The sequence below is a fragment of the Spinacia oleracea genome, chromosome 1 (genome assembly GCF_020520425.1).
Source record: "Spinacia oleracea cultivar Varoflay chromosome 1, BTI_SOV_V1, whole genome shotgun sequence".
Lineage (NCBI taxonomy): Eukaryota > Viridiplantae > Streptophyta > Magnoliopsida > Caryophyllales > Amaranthaceae > Spinacia > Spinacia oleracea.
The window spans coordinates 9,247,481-9,266,167 of NC_079487.1; the positions used below are offsets into that span (position 1 = coordinate 9,247,481).

At 36.2% G+C, this 18,687-nt stretch overlaps 1 protein-coding gene across 3 annotated transcripts; it reads right to left on the bottom strand.

The window, feature by feature from the left end:
* Nucleotides 1-2,440: 2,440 nt before the first annotated feature.
* Nucleotides 2,441-10,113, bottom strand: LOC110787840 (serine/arginine-rich splicing factor SR30-like). 3 transcript variants are annotated; one of them, XM_056835002.1, is made up of 11 exons: nucleotides 9,774-10,113; nucleotides 9,388-9,462; nucleotides 9,185-9,286; nucleotides 9,062-9,108; nucleotides 8,847-8,910; nucleotides 8,200-8,249; nucleotides 8,051-8,107; nucleotides 7,871-7,971; nucleotides 7,702-7,788; nucleotides 5,443-5,544; nucleotides 2,441-2,718 (listed from the first exon to the last, which is right to left on the bottom strand). In XM_056835002.1, exons 4-10 carry the CDS (start codon nucleotides 9,104-9,106, stop codon nucleotides 5,481-5,483), a joined length of 468 nt encoding a protein of 155 aa, XP_056690980.1. In that variant the 5' UTR covers nucleotides 9,107-9,108; nucleotides 9,185-9,286; nucleotides 9,388-9,462; nucleotides 9,774-10,113; the 3' UTR covers nucleotides 2,441-2,718; nucleotides 5,443-5,480. The 3 variants fall into 3 exon arrangements, with proteins under 3 accessions (XP_056690980.1, XP_056690979.1, XP_056690978.1); XM_056835001.1 differs by having other exon boundaries at nucleotides 9,217-9,286; nucleotides 9,774-10,112; XM_056835000.1 differs by having other exon boundaries at nucleotides 9,062-9,286.
* Nucleotides 10,114-18,687: the final 8,574 nt, after the last annotated feature.

Below are 18,687 nucleotides of genomic sequence, written 5' to 3' on the forward strand. Positions count from 1 at the left end.
TACTACTGAATCTTTGAACTAGCCAAACAGATTCAAACTTATATCATATTTGAGTAAATAAACCTATATTCACTCAAGTCCATGTGAAATAATAAAGTCATAAAATCTTTCTTTAGCTTTGAACTCTATTGTCTAGGTGTTCTAACAATAGTTCATATCCTTTGTTACTTTCAACAAGTAAGACTAGCTTGTCTTGAATTGATCTAGAAATCAACCAACTTTCAAAAGTCCATAAAAATAGAGCTTTTGAATGTTAACTTGTTGACATGGTCTAAGCAACAATGCCAAAGATTAGTGGAACTCAAATCAAGAGATTGATTTGAACCTAGTAAAGTTTTTATTGTTAAAGAGTTGTTTGTTTTAATCAAGCATATTGACTCAACCCGTAATTGACCATTTCATTCAAATAAACAAAAAAACATTGTTTTTGTTTTTCTTGAATGTGAGTCTTTCTGTGCTTGAAAACAGAAATTTAGGTATGTTGATTATGGAACAAAATAGCCATTAAGTTCCAGCCTTGAAAGGACTTAAAACCAAACTAGATGACCCTACAACCAATGTAGCATTGCCATGCTTCATTTCCCACTTGTAGGTCATTAGTTTAGCCTAGCTTCCATTGTTTGAGTTATTACCGAAGTAAGAACCTCAAGCGGTATATGATACCAAGGAAGTTTAATTGCTAGGTCACTTCTCTTTAAACATAAACTTATAGGTAGAAACGGAATCGTAAATTCCTTTCATTTGTTCCTTGTTTTCCTATTTCTTGTACCCTTTCTTTTAGTCTTAAAAATTGAATTCTTTAGTGTTGACTTTTATTCTTTGTTTAGACATGTCCAATGTCACTCCAACAAAGGTCTTACCATTTTATTTATGTTGAAAATTAAGTTTCAACTAGATGATCTTACCAGAAGCTTCTAAAGTTCTCTAAGCATCGATCTATTCGAATGTCTAGTGACTAGACTCATTCGAGAATTTAAATGGACAAATATATTAGGTTGTTAACCATTGAAGGTTGAGCGTTTAAACTCAATGCTTTATGATCTCAAAACTACATTGTATTTTGAATTCACAAGCACCAATCGGTTTGCCATTGGACTTTGATACTCGAAAACAACCATAAAAGTTGCTAAAAGAAACGTACAACTTAAATTGCTCATTTTCTCTCATTTCTATGAATCGTTCTTCTATTCACTACCAATCGAGGAAATTTACTGTTACCTTTCTAAAAGGATTTACTACAGTGCAAGATATTTAATTATATACAATAATTAAAACATACATTGAAGCATGCAAAGTCTAAACATTTATCATGAGTAATAACTTGAAAATTAAAGCAATCATGCAATTTAAACAAGTCATTGGCATTTTATTCGAATTTATTATTCCGGCAGGTGTGAATAAAATGATTCCAAGATCCTTAAATCATTGAAGAATTAAGCACATTATGTATTTAGATTCAGTTCTAAAATATTTTAGGTAAGCAAATCCTTTGCTAATAGTCTAGGAACTACTCTTGGTTGATAGGCAGTACGTCTAAGAACTTATTAGGTAAACCTATCCCGTTTGCCACGATATAAAAGGACTCCTTACTTATATCATTGAGTTTCACCAAAACTAACATGTACTCGCAATTATTTGTGTACCTTACCCCTTTAGGATCAATAAGTAACACCTCGCTATGGCGGAAAACTATTACTAAGATTGATGTAAAGGTTTATCCAAGTAAGTGTTATTTTGGCATGTCACATTTTAACTCAATTTTAAAGTTTGGAACTTAAGGCTCTTACTATGTTGGTTAGATTTTAAGTGAACTAAAATCCTTAATCATGCAACATAATCAAGCCAAAATCTCATGCATAATTAAGACATATTTAAAGCAATTAATAACTTAAAGCATGCATAAGATTTTAATGTGATCTAGTATGGCCCGACTTCATCTTGAAGCTTCAACTTCAAAGTCCGTCTTGAAAATGGATTGGAAACTTCGTCTTGAATTTTACCATGGGAGGCGCCATTTTCTTCAAATAGGATAAGCCACTAGTAGAAAAAACCCTTATTGCAGCGGGCTTTTAGACCCATGTTGCAGCGTACATCGTATGCTGCAACCTGGGGGCCTGCAACAAGTCTGAACTTGTTGCAGCGTACAATGTTCGCTGCGAAAAGTACTTTTTTTCAGCGTACATATGCATATGTACGCTGCAACAAGTGTCTAAATTTTCGCCAAAATCTTAACTTATTGCAGCGTACAAATAGATGTACGCTGCGAAAAACCCAACCTGTTGCAGCGAACATCTATTTGTACGCTGCAACAAGTCTGGTTTTTTGCCAAAATTTTACACCCTTGTTGCAGCGTACATATATATGTACGCTGCAACAAGGGTGTAAAATTTTAGTTTTATGGATACCTAGAGTGCCCAAATATAGAAACCTATCACAACAATAATAGAATATCGCAACCTGTATAACAAATATAAAAACAATAAATGGTGTTTTGTAGATATTGCAAAACCAAAGTGCACGTACCATATACATTTAAATATATGTATGTTCCAATTTCAACGTACGCATACATTTTAACATAAAAGATTGTTCTATAACATCTAAACCAACACAACTCGATCAAGCGCCCACGGGCCAATAATAAATACTTGCAACCCATTGCTCACGAACCACATCAATTTCCTCACTAGCATAAGGCGTATTCCTCGGAGTGTAGACCTTTACCAAAAAAAAAATTTGATGGGAGCATTAGATTAAATGCAAATAATATCACATTTTAACATTCGAGCAAATAATGGCAATGTCCTAATAGTCTAAAATACGAATCAATAGTAAGGAAAATTAATTAATTACCTCATCTAGCCTAAGGTTATGCATATTAAACATGTAATAAGTTTAAAATGAGTCATTAGGTTCTATAGTTCAAAGTTGGAAGCAAAAATGACTCATTTTAGCCTAAATATGACCTACAACGACCAAACAAGCCTTAAATGTACATAAGTAAATTAGAGTAAGTCTAAATAACTTAAAAATAAGCATATTAATCATATAATAAGTTTCAAATGAGTCCTTAGATTATTTAGTTCAAAGTTGGGAGCGAAAATGTCTAAATATGACCTATAACGACCCAATGAGTCTTAAATGTGCATAATAGATTGGAATGAGTATTATAAAGTTAAAACGAAGCATATTAATCATGTAAAAGGTTTAAAATGAGTCTTTATGTTCTTTAGTTCATAGTTGGAAACGAAAATGTCATTTTAGCCTAAATATGTCCTATAATGACCAAACAAGCCTTAAATGTGCATAAATAGATTGGACTAAGTCTTAGAAAGTTAAGACTAGGCACATTAATCATGTAAAAGGTTTAAAATGACTCTTTAGGTTCTTTAGTTCAAAGTTGGGAACGAAAATGTCATTTTAGCCTAAATATGACCTATAGCGACCCAATGAGCCTTAAACGTGCATAAATAGATTGGAACGAGTCTTAGAAAGTTAAAGTTATGCATATTAAATATGTAATAAGTTTAAAATGAGTCCTTAAGTTCTTTATTTCAAATTTGGGAACGAAAATGCCCCATTTTAGCCTAAATATGACCTATAACGACCAAACAAGCCTTAAATGTACATAAGTAGATTAGAATAAGCCTTAGAAACATAAAAATAAGCATTTTAATCATATAATAAGTTTAAAATGAGTCCTTAGGTTATTTAGTTCAAAGTCGGGAGCGAAAATGTCTAAATATGACCTATAACGACCCAATTAGTCTTAAATGTGCATAAATAGATTGGAATTAGTATTATAAAGTTAAAACTAAGAATATTAATCATGTAAAAGGTTTAAAATGAGTCCTTAGGTTCTTTAGTTCATAGTTGGGAACAAAAATGTCATTTTAGCCTAAATATGTCCTATAATGACCAAACAAGCCTTAAATGTGCATAAATAGATTGGAATAAGTCTTAGAAAGTTTAAACTAAGAACATTAATCATGTAAAAGGTTTAAAATGACTCTTTAGGTTCTTTAGTTCAAAGTTGGGAACGAAAATGCCATTTTAGCCTAAATATGACCTATAACGACCCAATGAGCCTTAAACGTGCATTAATAGATTGGAACGAGTCTTAGAAAGTTAAAGTTATGCATATTAAACATGTAATAAGTTTAAAATGAGTCCTTAGGTTCTTTCTTTGAAAGTTGGGAGCGAAAATGCCTAATTTTAGCCTAAATATAACCTATAACGACTAAACAAGCCTTCAATGTGCATAAGTATAGTAGAATAAGTCTTAGAAACTTAAAACTAAGCATATTAATCATAAAATAAGTTTAAATGAGTCCTTAGGTTATTTAGTTCGAAGGTGGGAGCGAAAATGTCTAAATATGACCTATAACGACCCAATGAGTCTTAAATGTGCATAAATAGATTGGAATGAGTATTATAAAGTTAAAACTAAGAATATTAATCATGTAAAAGGTTTAAAATGAGTCCTCAGGTTCTTTAGTTCATAGTTGGGAACGAAAATGTCATTTTAGCCTAAATATGTCCTATAATGACCAAACAAGCCTTAAATGTGCATAAATAGATTGGAATAAGTCTTAGAAAGTTCAAACTAAGCACATTAATGATGTAAAAGGTTTAAAATGACTCTTTAGGATCTTTAGTTCAAAGTTGGGAACGAAAATGTCATTTTAGCCTAAATATGACCTATAACGACCCAATGAGCCTTAAACGTGCATTAATAGATTGGAACGAGTCTTAGAAAGTTTAAAGTTATGCATATTAAACATGTAATAAGTTTAAAATGAGTCCTTACGTTCTTTATTTGAAAGTTGGGAGCGAAAATGCCTCATTTTAGCCTAAATATAACCTATAACGACCAAACAAGCCTTCAATGTGCATAAGTAGATTAGAATAAGTCTTTTAAACTTAAAACTAAGCATATTAATCATAAAATAAGTTTAAAATGAGTCCTTAGGTTCTTTAGTTCAAAGTTGAGAGCGAAAAATGGCATTTTAGCCTAAATATGACCTATGACGATACAATGAGCCTCAAATGTACATAAATGGACTGTAATGAGTCCTAGAAAGTTAAAACTAAGCATATAAAACATTTAGTATAAATGTGTAAGAACTACATTTAGGAACTAAGAACTACAGTAACAAGAAGGGGTTGGGTAAGAACTAAGAATCCCTCATTGTTTAGCATAAATGTGTGCTAAAGAGAAAGGGAGTAAAAAACTTCAACTGGATTAACAATCACCTCAGTTCAATTAATAATCACCTCAGTCTCAATTAGAATCATAACTTAGTTTTTTTTATATTTTTCGTGCATGTCAGAAACACTATGACTTAGATTCTAGTTTTTCATACTGCTACATCCTTCCTTTTTTCTCTTCTTACTCACCCAGTACAAAGACAATGACCAAAATGTTAAAATTTGCAGTACCTGTATGACTCTACGCCATTGTTGCTCCTTTTTCAGAGCTAGTAAAACGTTTTTAAGTGCAGCAATTGGAAAGTTCTGCTCCCATGCAACCCAAGCATCAAGCTGCAAGCACAACCAAATTCAACTAATGGTTAATATCTACCCTACTCTTGAGCATATAAAGTAACACACAAAACATAAAAATTATGGACATAGCATTAAAATGTACTCCATAAGGCCATAACATCCGGGTAAAGGACTAAGGGGATAGATAATCAGATACATCTTCAGAGGGATTTACTATCAACCTTTGCAGATGCAGTCCTCAATCCAAGAACTTTAGTAAAATGTATAACCCAAACCTTGCAGCTGATCAAGTTGATAACTAACGCGGGGTAAGTAAGTTCAGAGTGCTGCAAACTATGGTTTACCATCCAATAATCAGATGTATTGCACGCTACTACTTTTGCAAGCTACCCTACTTTTGTAGCTGGGAATGCTGGCCTAAACTTCCTGCTCCTAGGCATGTGTGCTTTAGGAGCTTTCAGATTCGTTGAGACGAGAGTTTAAGGTACTTTTCTCTCGAGTTTAAGGTACTTTTCTCTCGATCTTTCAGATTAGTTGAGACGAGAGTTTAAGGTACTTTTCTCTCGAGTTCCATTTCTCTTATCTTATCTTATTACTCCGTATCTTTTAACTAATCTGAATGTACATCGTCTGAACTCATTAGACTAATACAATTATGCAGTATAGGCATATTACATAATAGACTAAATACAATTATGCAGTATAGACTAAATACAATTAAGAGGCTTAGTTTTTGTTTTTAATTAAGTTCCAAAGTCAACAGATCTGAAGTGGGAAAGCACAATGTGACTAGATATGGCAGCACAAGCATGCCACGTCTATGTTACTCGAACTCAGCTAGAAGTGTCAGAGACAGACACGCATCTTAAATGAAATGTCTAAATTTTACCTAATTTTTGCCCAAATACGACGTTTTTAAGAATCTAACCTCCTCCCTCTCTATGCATCCAAGTGTCAGACACAGCTTATAGTTTGGTATGGCATATACAAATGAACTACCTTCATGTCTTTAATAACCCCTCTTTTCTCACCAATTACACTACAAATAAGTTAGAAATCAAAAAGTAACTTGGCACCTCCCTACGTCTTTTCTACTTATTGACAGAAGAAATGCAACCATTGGTAACATTAACAGGTCAACACTTTAACTACCAGACTCCAAACTACCCAACTGCAAATAAAATCATCTAACAGGCATGCTTTGAAGATGGACGAAGATAATCCAAGAAGTGGAAAGACAAGAGGAAGCAAACTGATTCCATGCAGAAGTCAAGTGATGAAATAGAGAACAAAAAAAAGGCAATAAAAATGGTAGATCATTCTTCTATGGTCTTAATAACCAATCTACGTACTCTTCTATATTCCACTCCAGAAGCACACATTATGAAGTCGCTTGAAGAAAAATGTGAACAGGGAAATTTCCAAATAAAGTCAGACAAAATGTGAGCATAAATAGACAAAATGAAGAAGGAAGCCTCGGAAGTGGTTTCAAAAAATAGGAACAATCTAACAAGAATTGCTAAATAATGGTTTTCTGACTTCTCCCTTCCTCTAAGGCTTCGTAAAAAGATCCACATATTCTCGACGATCCACTGTTGCAGCACCCAAGACCAAAAAATACGACCAACACTAGGTGCATACGGTTTTAATGCTGCTCCAGTCTAGTTTATTCCATTATCTGTAAGTCTATAACTGGCTGTCTGGTATTATACCCTCTTAAAATCTTTCACACAGAAACAATTAAGAAGGCCTACTGTATTCCCGTTAATAGGCTGTTGTACTTCCGAAAGTAATAGAACGATCTTACTCCGTATATCAGGAAAAAAAAAATTACATTACATGTTTAACCAAGGTCAAATCAGGGGGAATTAGTGTAAAACGACTGGTATGTCTGGCTCATCCCTAAAAGCTAAATCATACAACATATGTATCCTTCAACAAAGGTTAAATCAGGGATACTTCGTAAATACAAAATAATGTAGCCACATGAATTTGGACTGCCAATAGAAGCTAGACATATACAACCTAGCTTCGTTGAAGAACTATAACCAGATGTTGGTATAAGCTAAGCAGTTTACTGAAATGAACCAGATATATGACGCAATATTATGCAATCTTGTTAACCATATATGATTAGTCATTATACTTCCTTAAGGTGATTGATGAGCACGAGTAACAGGAGCAACAACATACCTAGAGCGAGAACGAGAGGGAGATCTCGAGCGGGACTTCGAAGGAGATATAGAATAAGAACGGCGTGAATTTCTTTGCGGAGATATACTGCATCAAAGGAGACCTTTCAGCATAGTTTCATTATCATAAAACCTTAGCACAAAATCCATCTTAAAACAAATAACAGCACCTGTGGCTGCGGCTACGGCTTCGACTATAACTACAGCCACGGTTGTAGCTTCTGCTTCTCGACCTATCATCTAGACTCAGACTCCTCGAGTCCTCCCTCACCTGGAGATGAAAATAAATGTGAATAACTATAAGAAACTAGTAATACCCAGTTTGATAATCAACTCTTTTTGAGACGTACTCGGATATAAGCGCGAGAGAATGCATTACGAAATTCAGAATCATCCAGCTTCCTGAACTGCATAAAAGGCAACGCCTGATTAGTCTATTAGAAAAAAAGAACACTAAACAAAATTACCACTAAACAACTAACAGAACAAAACATCTTACAGCACGTTTCATATCATTATAATTTGCATATTCAACAACTCCAGCCGTGCCTGCAAAAAGAACGCTTTATCGGGTCAAAGGGCAACTTTACAACTAGAAGTATGCAGTGAACAAAACATCTCAACTTTTAAGGATGACCCTAAAGGCCTGCACCACATATTAGACTAAACAATAATCCGAATGATTACACAATGTGAGAACCAACATAAGTTCAAAAAGATAAGAACTTTCAGATTTTCTGGTCCAAATTTCAAGACTTAGCCTTGAATTCAACTTAATGCGGATAGTTAGCTCATCCTCTAATATGCATGGTCGTCAGCATCTGTCACATGCTAGCTTGCATAAAGGACTATGAGCTTTTTAGGGCAGGTAGAGATATCGATATACCCAGTAAAGGCAGTAATCATTGTGGAACTTAAGTACCATGATGCATTCCAGATAATACTAGGAAATTGTCAAACCAAAAGGGGTAAAAATATTAACACAAGTAAAATTCTAGAGAGTTTTTAAGCCGATTAAACTTTAGGACCAGATATCACATTTGCTACCGAGAGTTACATAACGATATGATAAAATTAATCAGTGCCACTGATACAAGAAACACTAGGGAAGCAGCAACTCAAGGATCATCAAAAGCACCAACTAACCACCATAGCGACGATCCTTGAATACATCTGAGAAACAAACTTCACCGTCTCGTCGCATGTGATCCTGATATTGATACATATACAAATCAGAACAACATGAATAATAGATAGAAGACATATAATGGGAATAGGAACATCGAACTCGTGCGAGACACAAACTGCACAGCACAATGATCCCCAAATCTCCTCTAGATTAAAAAACTGTTATCACTGACCTTCAGGTCTTGCCCAGAAGCAGATGATGGCAGTCCAGTGACCATAACTGCAGAAACACCAATACAAGAATTTCATATAGTAGTGAAATTACAAAAAATATGCCAATAGAGAAGCAAGACTACCCCTCTGTAGTCAGTGTGCTTAGGTGCTCCACCTCTACTAGCACTGTAACTGCTCTGATGGTCTGATGATGATGATCCTCGTCTACCATGAGCGAATTCCACCTGAAAGTATATAACACCAATGTAAATGATGCAAGAGTTATCAGACAAAAAAAGAAGCACATGTAGACATGCAGCAGAAACATGGTTCCAAGAATACCTACCCGCAAACGATGTCCATCAAAATCATAACCATTTGGACCTTGCACAGCATCTTCAACATCTCGTTCATCTTCAAACTGTAAAAGATGGTTAAGAATAAACAATAACAATCCGACAAATTAGAGAAATAACACAATATTAAACATGTCCAATAAATAACACAAGTTGGGCCAATGAACAAATCCTAAAAACGAATTGAACAAACCCTAAAAACGAAATGAACAAACCCTAAAAACGAAATGAACAAACGAATTGACCATAAAAACGATTTGAACAAACGAATTAAACAAACCCTAAAAATGAATTGAACAAACGCACAGAACCCTAAAAACGAATTGAACAAACCCTAATTCTTAAAACAAAAATCAGATAAACGAATTGAACAAACCTAGAAGAGGGGACAGCGAGGATTACTAGCCACGGCGAGGAGGTTGACGGAGAAAAGGACGCGAGAAACTTTCTTTCTTGGAACCACCGGCGCGAGCAAACTACGTTCTTTCTTGGACCCACCAGCCGAGTAAGCAGCGACTGGAGAGGAGGCGAGAAAAGAGCCACTGACGATGACGAGGAGGCCAGAACCACCGACGAGGAAGCTAGATTGACGACGCAGGGAAAGCTTTATGAGCGGCGCAGAGAAAGGTTTTTTTTTCGGACGACGCAGGGAAAGCTTAAGAGAAGAAGGAGTTGTGCGCTAGGAGCGAAATTCATGAGATGATTAATTTGTTCGAATTAGTTATTCAATCAATATTGCAGCGAATAAACTTTTTATCAGGGTTATTGCAGGGGGCTTTAAAATGTACGCTGCAATAAAAATGGGCTATTGCAGGGGGCTTTTATTCTGTACGCTGCAAAAAGCTCTTTTGCAGGGGGCAATTAATTTGTACGCTGCAACGACCCTTTAAAGGGTTTGACCCGCGTTGACCAACTGGTTGTTGAAGCGTATTAATACATGTACGCTGCAACAAGGGGGCTGCAACAGGGGTTTTTTCTACTAGTGAGCTATAATTTAAACTAATTACAACTATTTGATGGTACGCAGACCATATTTAAAGCAATAAAATTAGTTCTTTAGACCAATATTACATTCAAACTAATGGTACGCAGACCATATTTACTATCCTATTTGGGCCATACTAGTCACTTTCCATAATCTACAAAATAGTACATATACAATATATACCATTCACCCATTCATTTATCAATGAATGGTCCACATAGCTGGTTAGTAGAACATATTATGCATCACATAAATATTTGCAGCAATTAATCAAGGGTTCCAATAATTTACCAATTATTCAATCCTTATTAATTCTAATCAAGTTGTTTTAACCTTAAAGGATTGTAGACCTAATCAAGAGTTTATGACTAAAACGCTCCCACTTAAACCAATAAATTTACATGCTTTATTAATTTTAAACATAAAATTGTATTTCCTAGTCTAACCGGAAACATACAAATTTAATTAAAATTTAAAGCTCATATAAATTATTAATTGAATCCTTCAATTTATTTTCAGTTAACTTAAATAAATAAATTTAAATTTATTCAAGGTTTTAATTCTAGTAAAATAATTAGTATAAATTAGAATTTATAATAATTAGATTATTCAAAATTAAATTCCGAGAAAACAATTTAAATTTCGAATTTTAAAAGTAATGAAAATTTTAAAACAATTCCGAACTGAAAATTTAAAATTAAATTCAAAGCGTATCAATCGTAACAAGACGAGGCACATGGGCTTGCGCCCATGCCCTGTCGAGTGCACGAGGCAGCAGCGCCCCTCGACTGATCGCACAGCAATGCACGAGCAGGCCACACGCATCGCAGCCAGCCCAGGCCACGCATGCGCGCAGCTCGCCTTGCTCAGCACGTACTGTCTGCTCGCTGGGCGAGGCAGCGCGCGCTGTGGCGCAACATCCATCGCTGCCCACACGCGTCTGCTCGCTCGGCTTGTGCCTTGCCCCATCGCCCATCACCCATGCGCGCAGCACACATGCCCAGGCATCACTGCCTTGCGCGCGCGCCACGCTCGTTGCTCGCTGCATTCGTACCGCATGGGCGACGAGCTCCTTTGCTCGTTGTTGCATGCCCGCACTATAAAACACCCCTTAAGGGTAACACGTAGCTTCCATTGCTTTGTGCGTGCAAAATTCATGAGCGAATTATATAAAAATTAAAACTTTTAATTCAAATTTATTGACAAATTAATAAATTATATTAATTTCATAAATTTAGGGGGAAAAATCGAAAATTTATTAATCAATTAATTTCCGATTATCATGGATTCAAATCTAGGTCACAAAAATTTAACATTTATCAAAAATTAACAATTTTTATGGTGGTTTTTAATCATGGATACCTAATTAAATCGTCAATTAATTATGAAAATCAAATCAAATTCTAAATTATTCGAATTTCAACAAATTAATTACAATTACAAATTAGGTTGTATAATTAACAAACGTAGGCATATATTTGTTAAACATATACAATAGGTCAATCAAAAATTCAAGATTTAACTACAAGAAGCGCAAATATTTAATTTAACATCTTAAAAATTACAAATTTTGCGTTCGAAAAACTAAAACCTCCGAAAAGTCATAGTTAGGCTTCGAATTCGGGAATTCGGAGTTCGGCCGAAAATCGAAGCCTAACTATGACTTTTCGAATTATATATATATAACTGAACATATATCATGCGGCTCGAATCATAGTTAGGCTTCGAATTTGGGAATCTTCGAATTATATTCCCAGAATTTTAGAATGCCTTTTACATACAGAATTGACACAAAAATCACTCGATTTCGTTGAGAAACCAAGAAACTGCCGAAAAACTGCGAACATATAATTAAATAATCGCAAATTTGCAATTAATTACAATTACGAAATTAATCACCCCATTTAATTCCTTGCAAATTTATAAAATTTAACCATGTTAATTAATTATTATGGAATTAATTAGAGGCTCGTGATACCACTGTTAGGTTATGATACATATAACTGTATATAAATCATGCGGAAAAACCATAAAAGCCAGGATTCCAAAATAATTGCCACATAAGAATTAGCATAATTTAGGACACATACACTTTGTAGCGTGCCCTCCCTAGCTGCGCCCGAACCGAACAAAAACAAGTCTAGGACTCCAAATGTCGTCCCTCTGTAGATAGTCAAACAACACGCTCGGATCCGCCTTAGATTTAATTAACTAGAATTGCACCTAAGGTTCTATGTAATTTTCGGATTTTATAGCAAATAAAATGTGAGTTTTAAGCCTAAAACTTGAATGAATACTTGAATTACTCTTTATAAATTGTGAAATATGATCACCTATTTATAGGGTAGGGAAATCGGATATTAGAATCCTACTAGGAATCAATTTAATTAGCTAATCTGAATTTAACTTAAATTCAATTACTTAATTTCTAGTAGATTTAGGAAATTAATCTAAACGAATCCTAATCGATCAAGGTTTCGTACACAAGCACAAACACACACACGCACAGCAGCCCATGAAGGGCGCCGTGTGCGCGCGCGCGTGCTGAGGCCTGGCCCAGCAGCTGCTCGCAGCCCATGAAGGGCGCGCCAGCTCGCTGGCCTTGCTCGTGGGTCTGGCCTTGCTTCTCGCTTGGCTAGGCTTGCTTGCTTGGTCGCGCGGGCTTCGCTAGGCGTTGGGCCTAGCTTCGTGCTGGGCCTTGCGTCTAGCAAGCTCGTCCGATGTTTATTTCATACGTCGCGCTTCCGACTAATTTTTCGATTCCGAAATTCATTTTCGATACGAACAATATTTAATATTTCCGATTCCGGAATAAATTTCCGTTTCGAACAAATATTTAATATTTCCGTTTCCGGAATTATTTTCCGATTCCGATAATATTTCCGATTCCGACAATATTTCCGTTTCCGGCAATATTTCCATTCCCGATAGTATTTTCCGATACGTACCATGTTTCCGTTTCCTGCAACATCTACGACTAGGATAATATTTATATTTCCGATACGATCCATATTTCCGTTTCCGAAAATATCATCGTTTCCGGAGTATTAATAATTTGCCTTTGACGATCTCAGCTCCCACTGGAACCAAGATCCGTCGATTCCGAATATGCATAGGTGGAGTATTTAATTCCATTTAAATACTTGATCCATTTACGTACTATTTGTGTGACCCTACGGGTTCAGTCAAGAGTAAGCTATGGATTAATATCATTAATCCACTTGAACTGAAGTGGCCTCTAGCTAGGCATACAGTTCACTTGATCTCACTGAATTATTAACTTGTATAATTAACACTGAACCGCATTTATTAGACTTACCATTACTTGCATACTTAGACCAAGGGCATTATTTCCTTCACATAGCCTATGATTCATCTGAGCACGGGCATGCATTTTACAATTTCTAGCTCTCCGAGCGACCTTGTACAACTTTCAGCATCTCATCTCGATTTATGGGAGGACAATCCCAATATTGCGATCTTGAGATTAGAATTCGTTCGATAGGTGATTACCTGAGCGTTGCCGTTATAGCCTCCTTTTACGGTGCGACGGTTGACAACGTCAAAGTAACCAGTTCTCAAACAAGTAATCTCAATGAAGGAAATATGTCCTTCACCCAAGGTGCATTAAGTCTAATACCAAGGTTCAGATTAGTTGCGAACAATTAATTCAGTGAGATCAAGTGATCGGAACAGCTAGCTGGAGCAATGCTACCGATCGGTGAGTTCTAATGGATATTGAACTCACAACTTACTCTTGACTGAACCTACAAGGTCACACCAATGACACGTAACAGATCACCGGATTAAATGATTCGGAAATTCATTTAATGGCTTTTCGGGATTTAAGTTGGAAACGTATTATACGATACGACCTTGCATCGGAATCGTATATCGTATCGCAAATATTCGTAAGCTAGGCGAAACGAATAAATCGTATCGTACGACGGTGATTCGTCGTATACGAAACGATAAATAAATATATCGGAAATATATTTAATCACGAATACAAGGAGCGGCCCACGAGCCGAGTGCACGAAGCACTCGAGGCCCATGGGCGCGCGCATAGGCAAGCAAGCAAAGCAACGCAGCAGCAACGAGGCCCTTGTGGCGCGGAGCTGTGCGCGTGCATGCGGGCCAAGACCACGACACAGCAGCAGCGCGGCCCACGGCCCACTGGCTGTGCGTGTCCGTGCGTTTTGGCTTGCGGGCTTGCTAGCCGGCCTTGCCTCTTGGCTTGGTCGGTTAGTAAGGTTATGTAAATAACCTTACAACCTAATTTCCAACTTAGTACAATCACAATTCAGATTACACACAACCCTAGGAGAAAACAGAGAACCCTAATTCTCTCTGTGCCTCCATAGTGTGTTCATCCCAAAAGCAAATCTCTTGATCAATTGTCTAAGCTACGATTATCAAGACGGATCTGATCGTGTCGGTGAACCAAGTAGAGGAACGACAAGTGGAGTTCTTTGTTTGTGTTCGTTGACAGATTATTGTGGAAAACACGCTTCGAATGTAAGTTTCCTTAATCTGTGCTTTATACATGTTTCCTGGCTTTGGGGATTGTTCCGCACATGTTATTATGTTTAACTGTATTCCCCTACAGTGGTATCATGAGCCTTATGTATTCAAAGCATGAATTAGCATGATTATTATTGTTTTTGCATTGTCGAAAATTTTGGAATTTTTGTTGATTTTTCGGAATTTTCTTCGAATTATGGGATTAATTTCGAAATTGGCAGTTCCGAAATAAAAAATATTCGCTTTTTCATTTTTATAACCCTAATCTGATGGAAAACGATTTTCTAAGATCAACTCATGAGAATAGAATTGCGAAAACAGGCCTCGAAGTATCGTTTTTTGGGCGTTTTTGTTAATTTTTCATTAAAAATTAAAAGTGTCGGACATTAATTCAATTAAAAGGTCGACCTAAACTACTCGAAATTTCTTGAAAGTTTGACACAATGTTGCTGGGTACATGATTGATCTATGGTAAAAATTTCAGATTTTTCCGATGAGTATAAACCCTAATTTTGCCTTTCCCCAATTCGTAAAATTTGCAACCCTAATTGAATTTTAATTAATTTTGGTTTAATAATTCGGTTAATTAGGGAAGGGGGTATAATTTCATGGGTCAGTGGCTAATTTTTAAAATTATTGGATTAAAATTTTGAATGGTTTCGTTAATTTTAATCGCACTTAAACCAAATTATTAATAATCTGAAATTTAATTGTTTATGAACGATATAAAGTTTCGGATTTTATTAATTAAAAGTTCAAACTTTAAAGTTGATTCGATCGTTCTTAAAATTTGAATATTGTTAGCCCTTGATTTATTAATTTTACGAAATTGGATTGTCGTTAAAGTTTATTAAATCGTTAAAAATCGTTGTTTTTCGAAAATTAAATCGTAACTTTTTTTTGAAAAATAAAATTAATGCAAGTTCGTGAATTAAATTTAATTTTAATTAAGTTGGTCCGTTTTACGAACCAAAAACACGAACATGGGCATGATGGAAGTATGGCTCGTCGAGCCATACGAGGCCATTGTGCGCGACCGAGCCATGCGACACGGGCAGCAGCAGCGATGCTGCGTGCCTCGTGCGCGCTGGGCGAGGGAAGGGCAGGCGAGGTAGCTTGCGGGGCTGCGACGAAGCGAGGCGCAAGCCTTGTGACGTCGAGCGCTCACGATGCACAACACGCAGCGCAGGGCAGCATCGCTGCGGGGACGCGCGCGCGGGAGCGATGGGGCTGGAATGCGCGAGCTCTGTTCGTGTGCTCTTGGGCCTCACGCAAGGCGGGGCTGGGCGCAAGCCTAGCCCGATTTAGCAATTGGATTTTTTTTTAAAATCGTTTAATTCGTTGGGCTTCGTATATTTGCATTAATTTGGGCTAACGGGATATTTAATTTAATATTTTATTTGCTTGGGCCGGGCCGCGAGTTTTAATTTAATATTTCATAATTAATTATCCGGAATAATTATTGGTTTGTGTGGGAGCCACTAAATGAAATTAAAATGAAATAATTATTTTAATTATTTCGTAGGTCGCATTATTTTAATTAAATTCATTTTAATTAGAATAAAGTCTAAGGATTAATAATTTGGAAATTGATTAATCTTTTAGGACGCGTTTATGTGAACGTGAATTTTAATTAATTCACGTAAATCCTTGCATATTAACATGGGCCATTCGTTTTAGCATACGAATGGGTGAATGCGTAGAATATATATTTTATGCAATGCAGGTACTCCAAGTGACTAGTATGGCCAATTTAGGATAGTTAAATACGGTCTGCGCACCGTTCTATCTTTGAATGTAAAGTTTTAAATATGGTCTGCGTACCATGGAAATTTTGATGTAATTTATTATTTTCAAGTATTTCTAAGTTTAGAACTTTAAGTTAGCATTTGAACGAAGATTCAAGACGATGCCAAGCTAACAAGGAGGTGATGAAGATTGGATGTTTCAAGACAAGAAGTTGGATGCGTGAATGTATGAATGTATGTATGCTTTGCATGAACAGGTTGTTTCCTATGAATCGATTAGTTTTAAGTTCACTAAATAATCGAACCAACATAGAAACAACTAGGTCCAAGTAATATTGAGTTTTAAAAATTGCCTTCCAAATCAACACTTACAAAAATCTAGGGATCTAAGATAGTAGGTTTACGCTAAAGAGAGGTGATATTTTAGTTGACTTAGGTGGTAAGGCGTCCTAAAGGAGCACGTTGATTGTGGTTACAACTCAAACAACAATGGCATTAATTTGTGGCAATGGGATAAATTATGGCATTAATTTATTAACCAAGAGTAATTTGGAGATTACTAGCAATAGGTTTTGCTTACCTAAAATCTTAAACTACTTAACACATGCTAAAGCTGCTTAAGGATTTAGGACTTTTGGGGTCTTGGAGTCGTTTCATTCATTTTGGACCATGTTTTTACTTTTGCATGAATGAAATGTTTTAATATCTTTAATGATTGCATGTTTTTCTTTTATTTCAAAGTTATTGAATTGTATGAATGGTTATTTATTGCAAATTCTTTTCGATTGTAGTAATAAAAAATGGCCGCAAACAATAACACTTTCAACCTGCGTTCAATTCTCGACAAAGAGAAGTTGAATGGCAACAATTTCCTCGACTGGCAAAGGAACTTACAAATAGTTCTTATGCATGAGGAAAAAGAATATGTCCTTGAGGAAGAGTTACCGGAAGAGGCTGGGCCGGAGGTAACTCAAGCTGCCCTTAATCGTTGGATTCAGGCCAACAGGGATGTCAAATGTGTGATGCTTGCATCCATGAGTCCTGAACTTCAGAAAACGTTCATTAACTCGGATGCTTACTAAATCATCTAGGAGTTGAAGAACATGTTTCAGGACCAAGCCAGAATCGAAAGATTCGAGACTCAGAGGTTGATCCTTGAGACTAAGCTCAAGAAAGGAGAACCAGTGAGCCCACATGTTCTTAAAATGATTGGACTCTTTGAGAACATGAGAGCTCTAGAACCTGACGTCTCAAATGAAATGGCTATTGACATCATTCTCCATTCGCTTCATAATGGCTATGATCAGTTCAAGTTGAATTACAACATGAACAACATGGAGAAATCTCTTACTGAGCTTCACGGTATGCTGAAAACCGCTGAAAAGACGCTCAAGCAAGAGAATAAGCATGATATGCTTATGGTACGTAAGGGCAAGAACTTCAAGAAATCAGGCAAGAACAAGAGCAAGAAGGGTAAGGGCAAGGCTTCGTCCTCATCCAAGTCCAATGGCGCCAGTTCTGGTAAACATAAAAGGGCGACTCGTTCTCCTGCCGGCTCTGAATGCTTCTACTGCAAGAAGAAGGGGCATTGGAAGAGAGATTGCTTGAAGAAGAAGGAAGATGAGAAGAACGGGAACGTTGCTTCTACTTCAGGTATGTATGTTATACATTGTAATCTTGCTAATTTTACTTCTTGGGTATTAGATACTGGTTGTGGCTCACACTTATGTTCCAATTCACAGGGACTAAGGAGAAGTAGAAAGCTTGATAAAGGCGAGATGGATCTACGCGTGGGAAATGGAGCACGGATTGCTGCATTAGCCGTAGGATCTTATTTTATTTCTTTGCCTAGTGGGTTTGTTTTGGAACTAGAAAACTGTTACTATGTTCCTAGTATCACCAGAAACATCATTTCCGTTTCAAGTTTGGATTCTAAAGGTTTTAGTTTTCAATTTAAAGACAATAGTTGTTCTTTTTCTTTGAATAGAATGTTTTATGGTTCAGCACAACAAGAAAACGGTCTTTATGTGCTA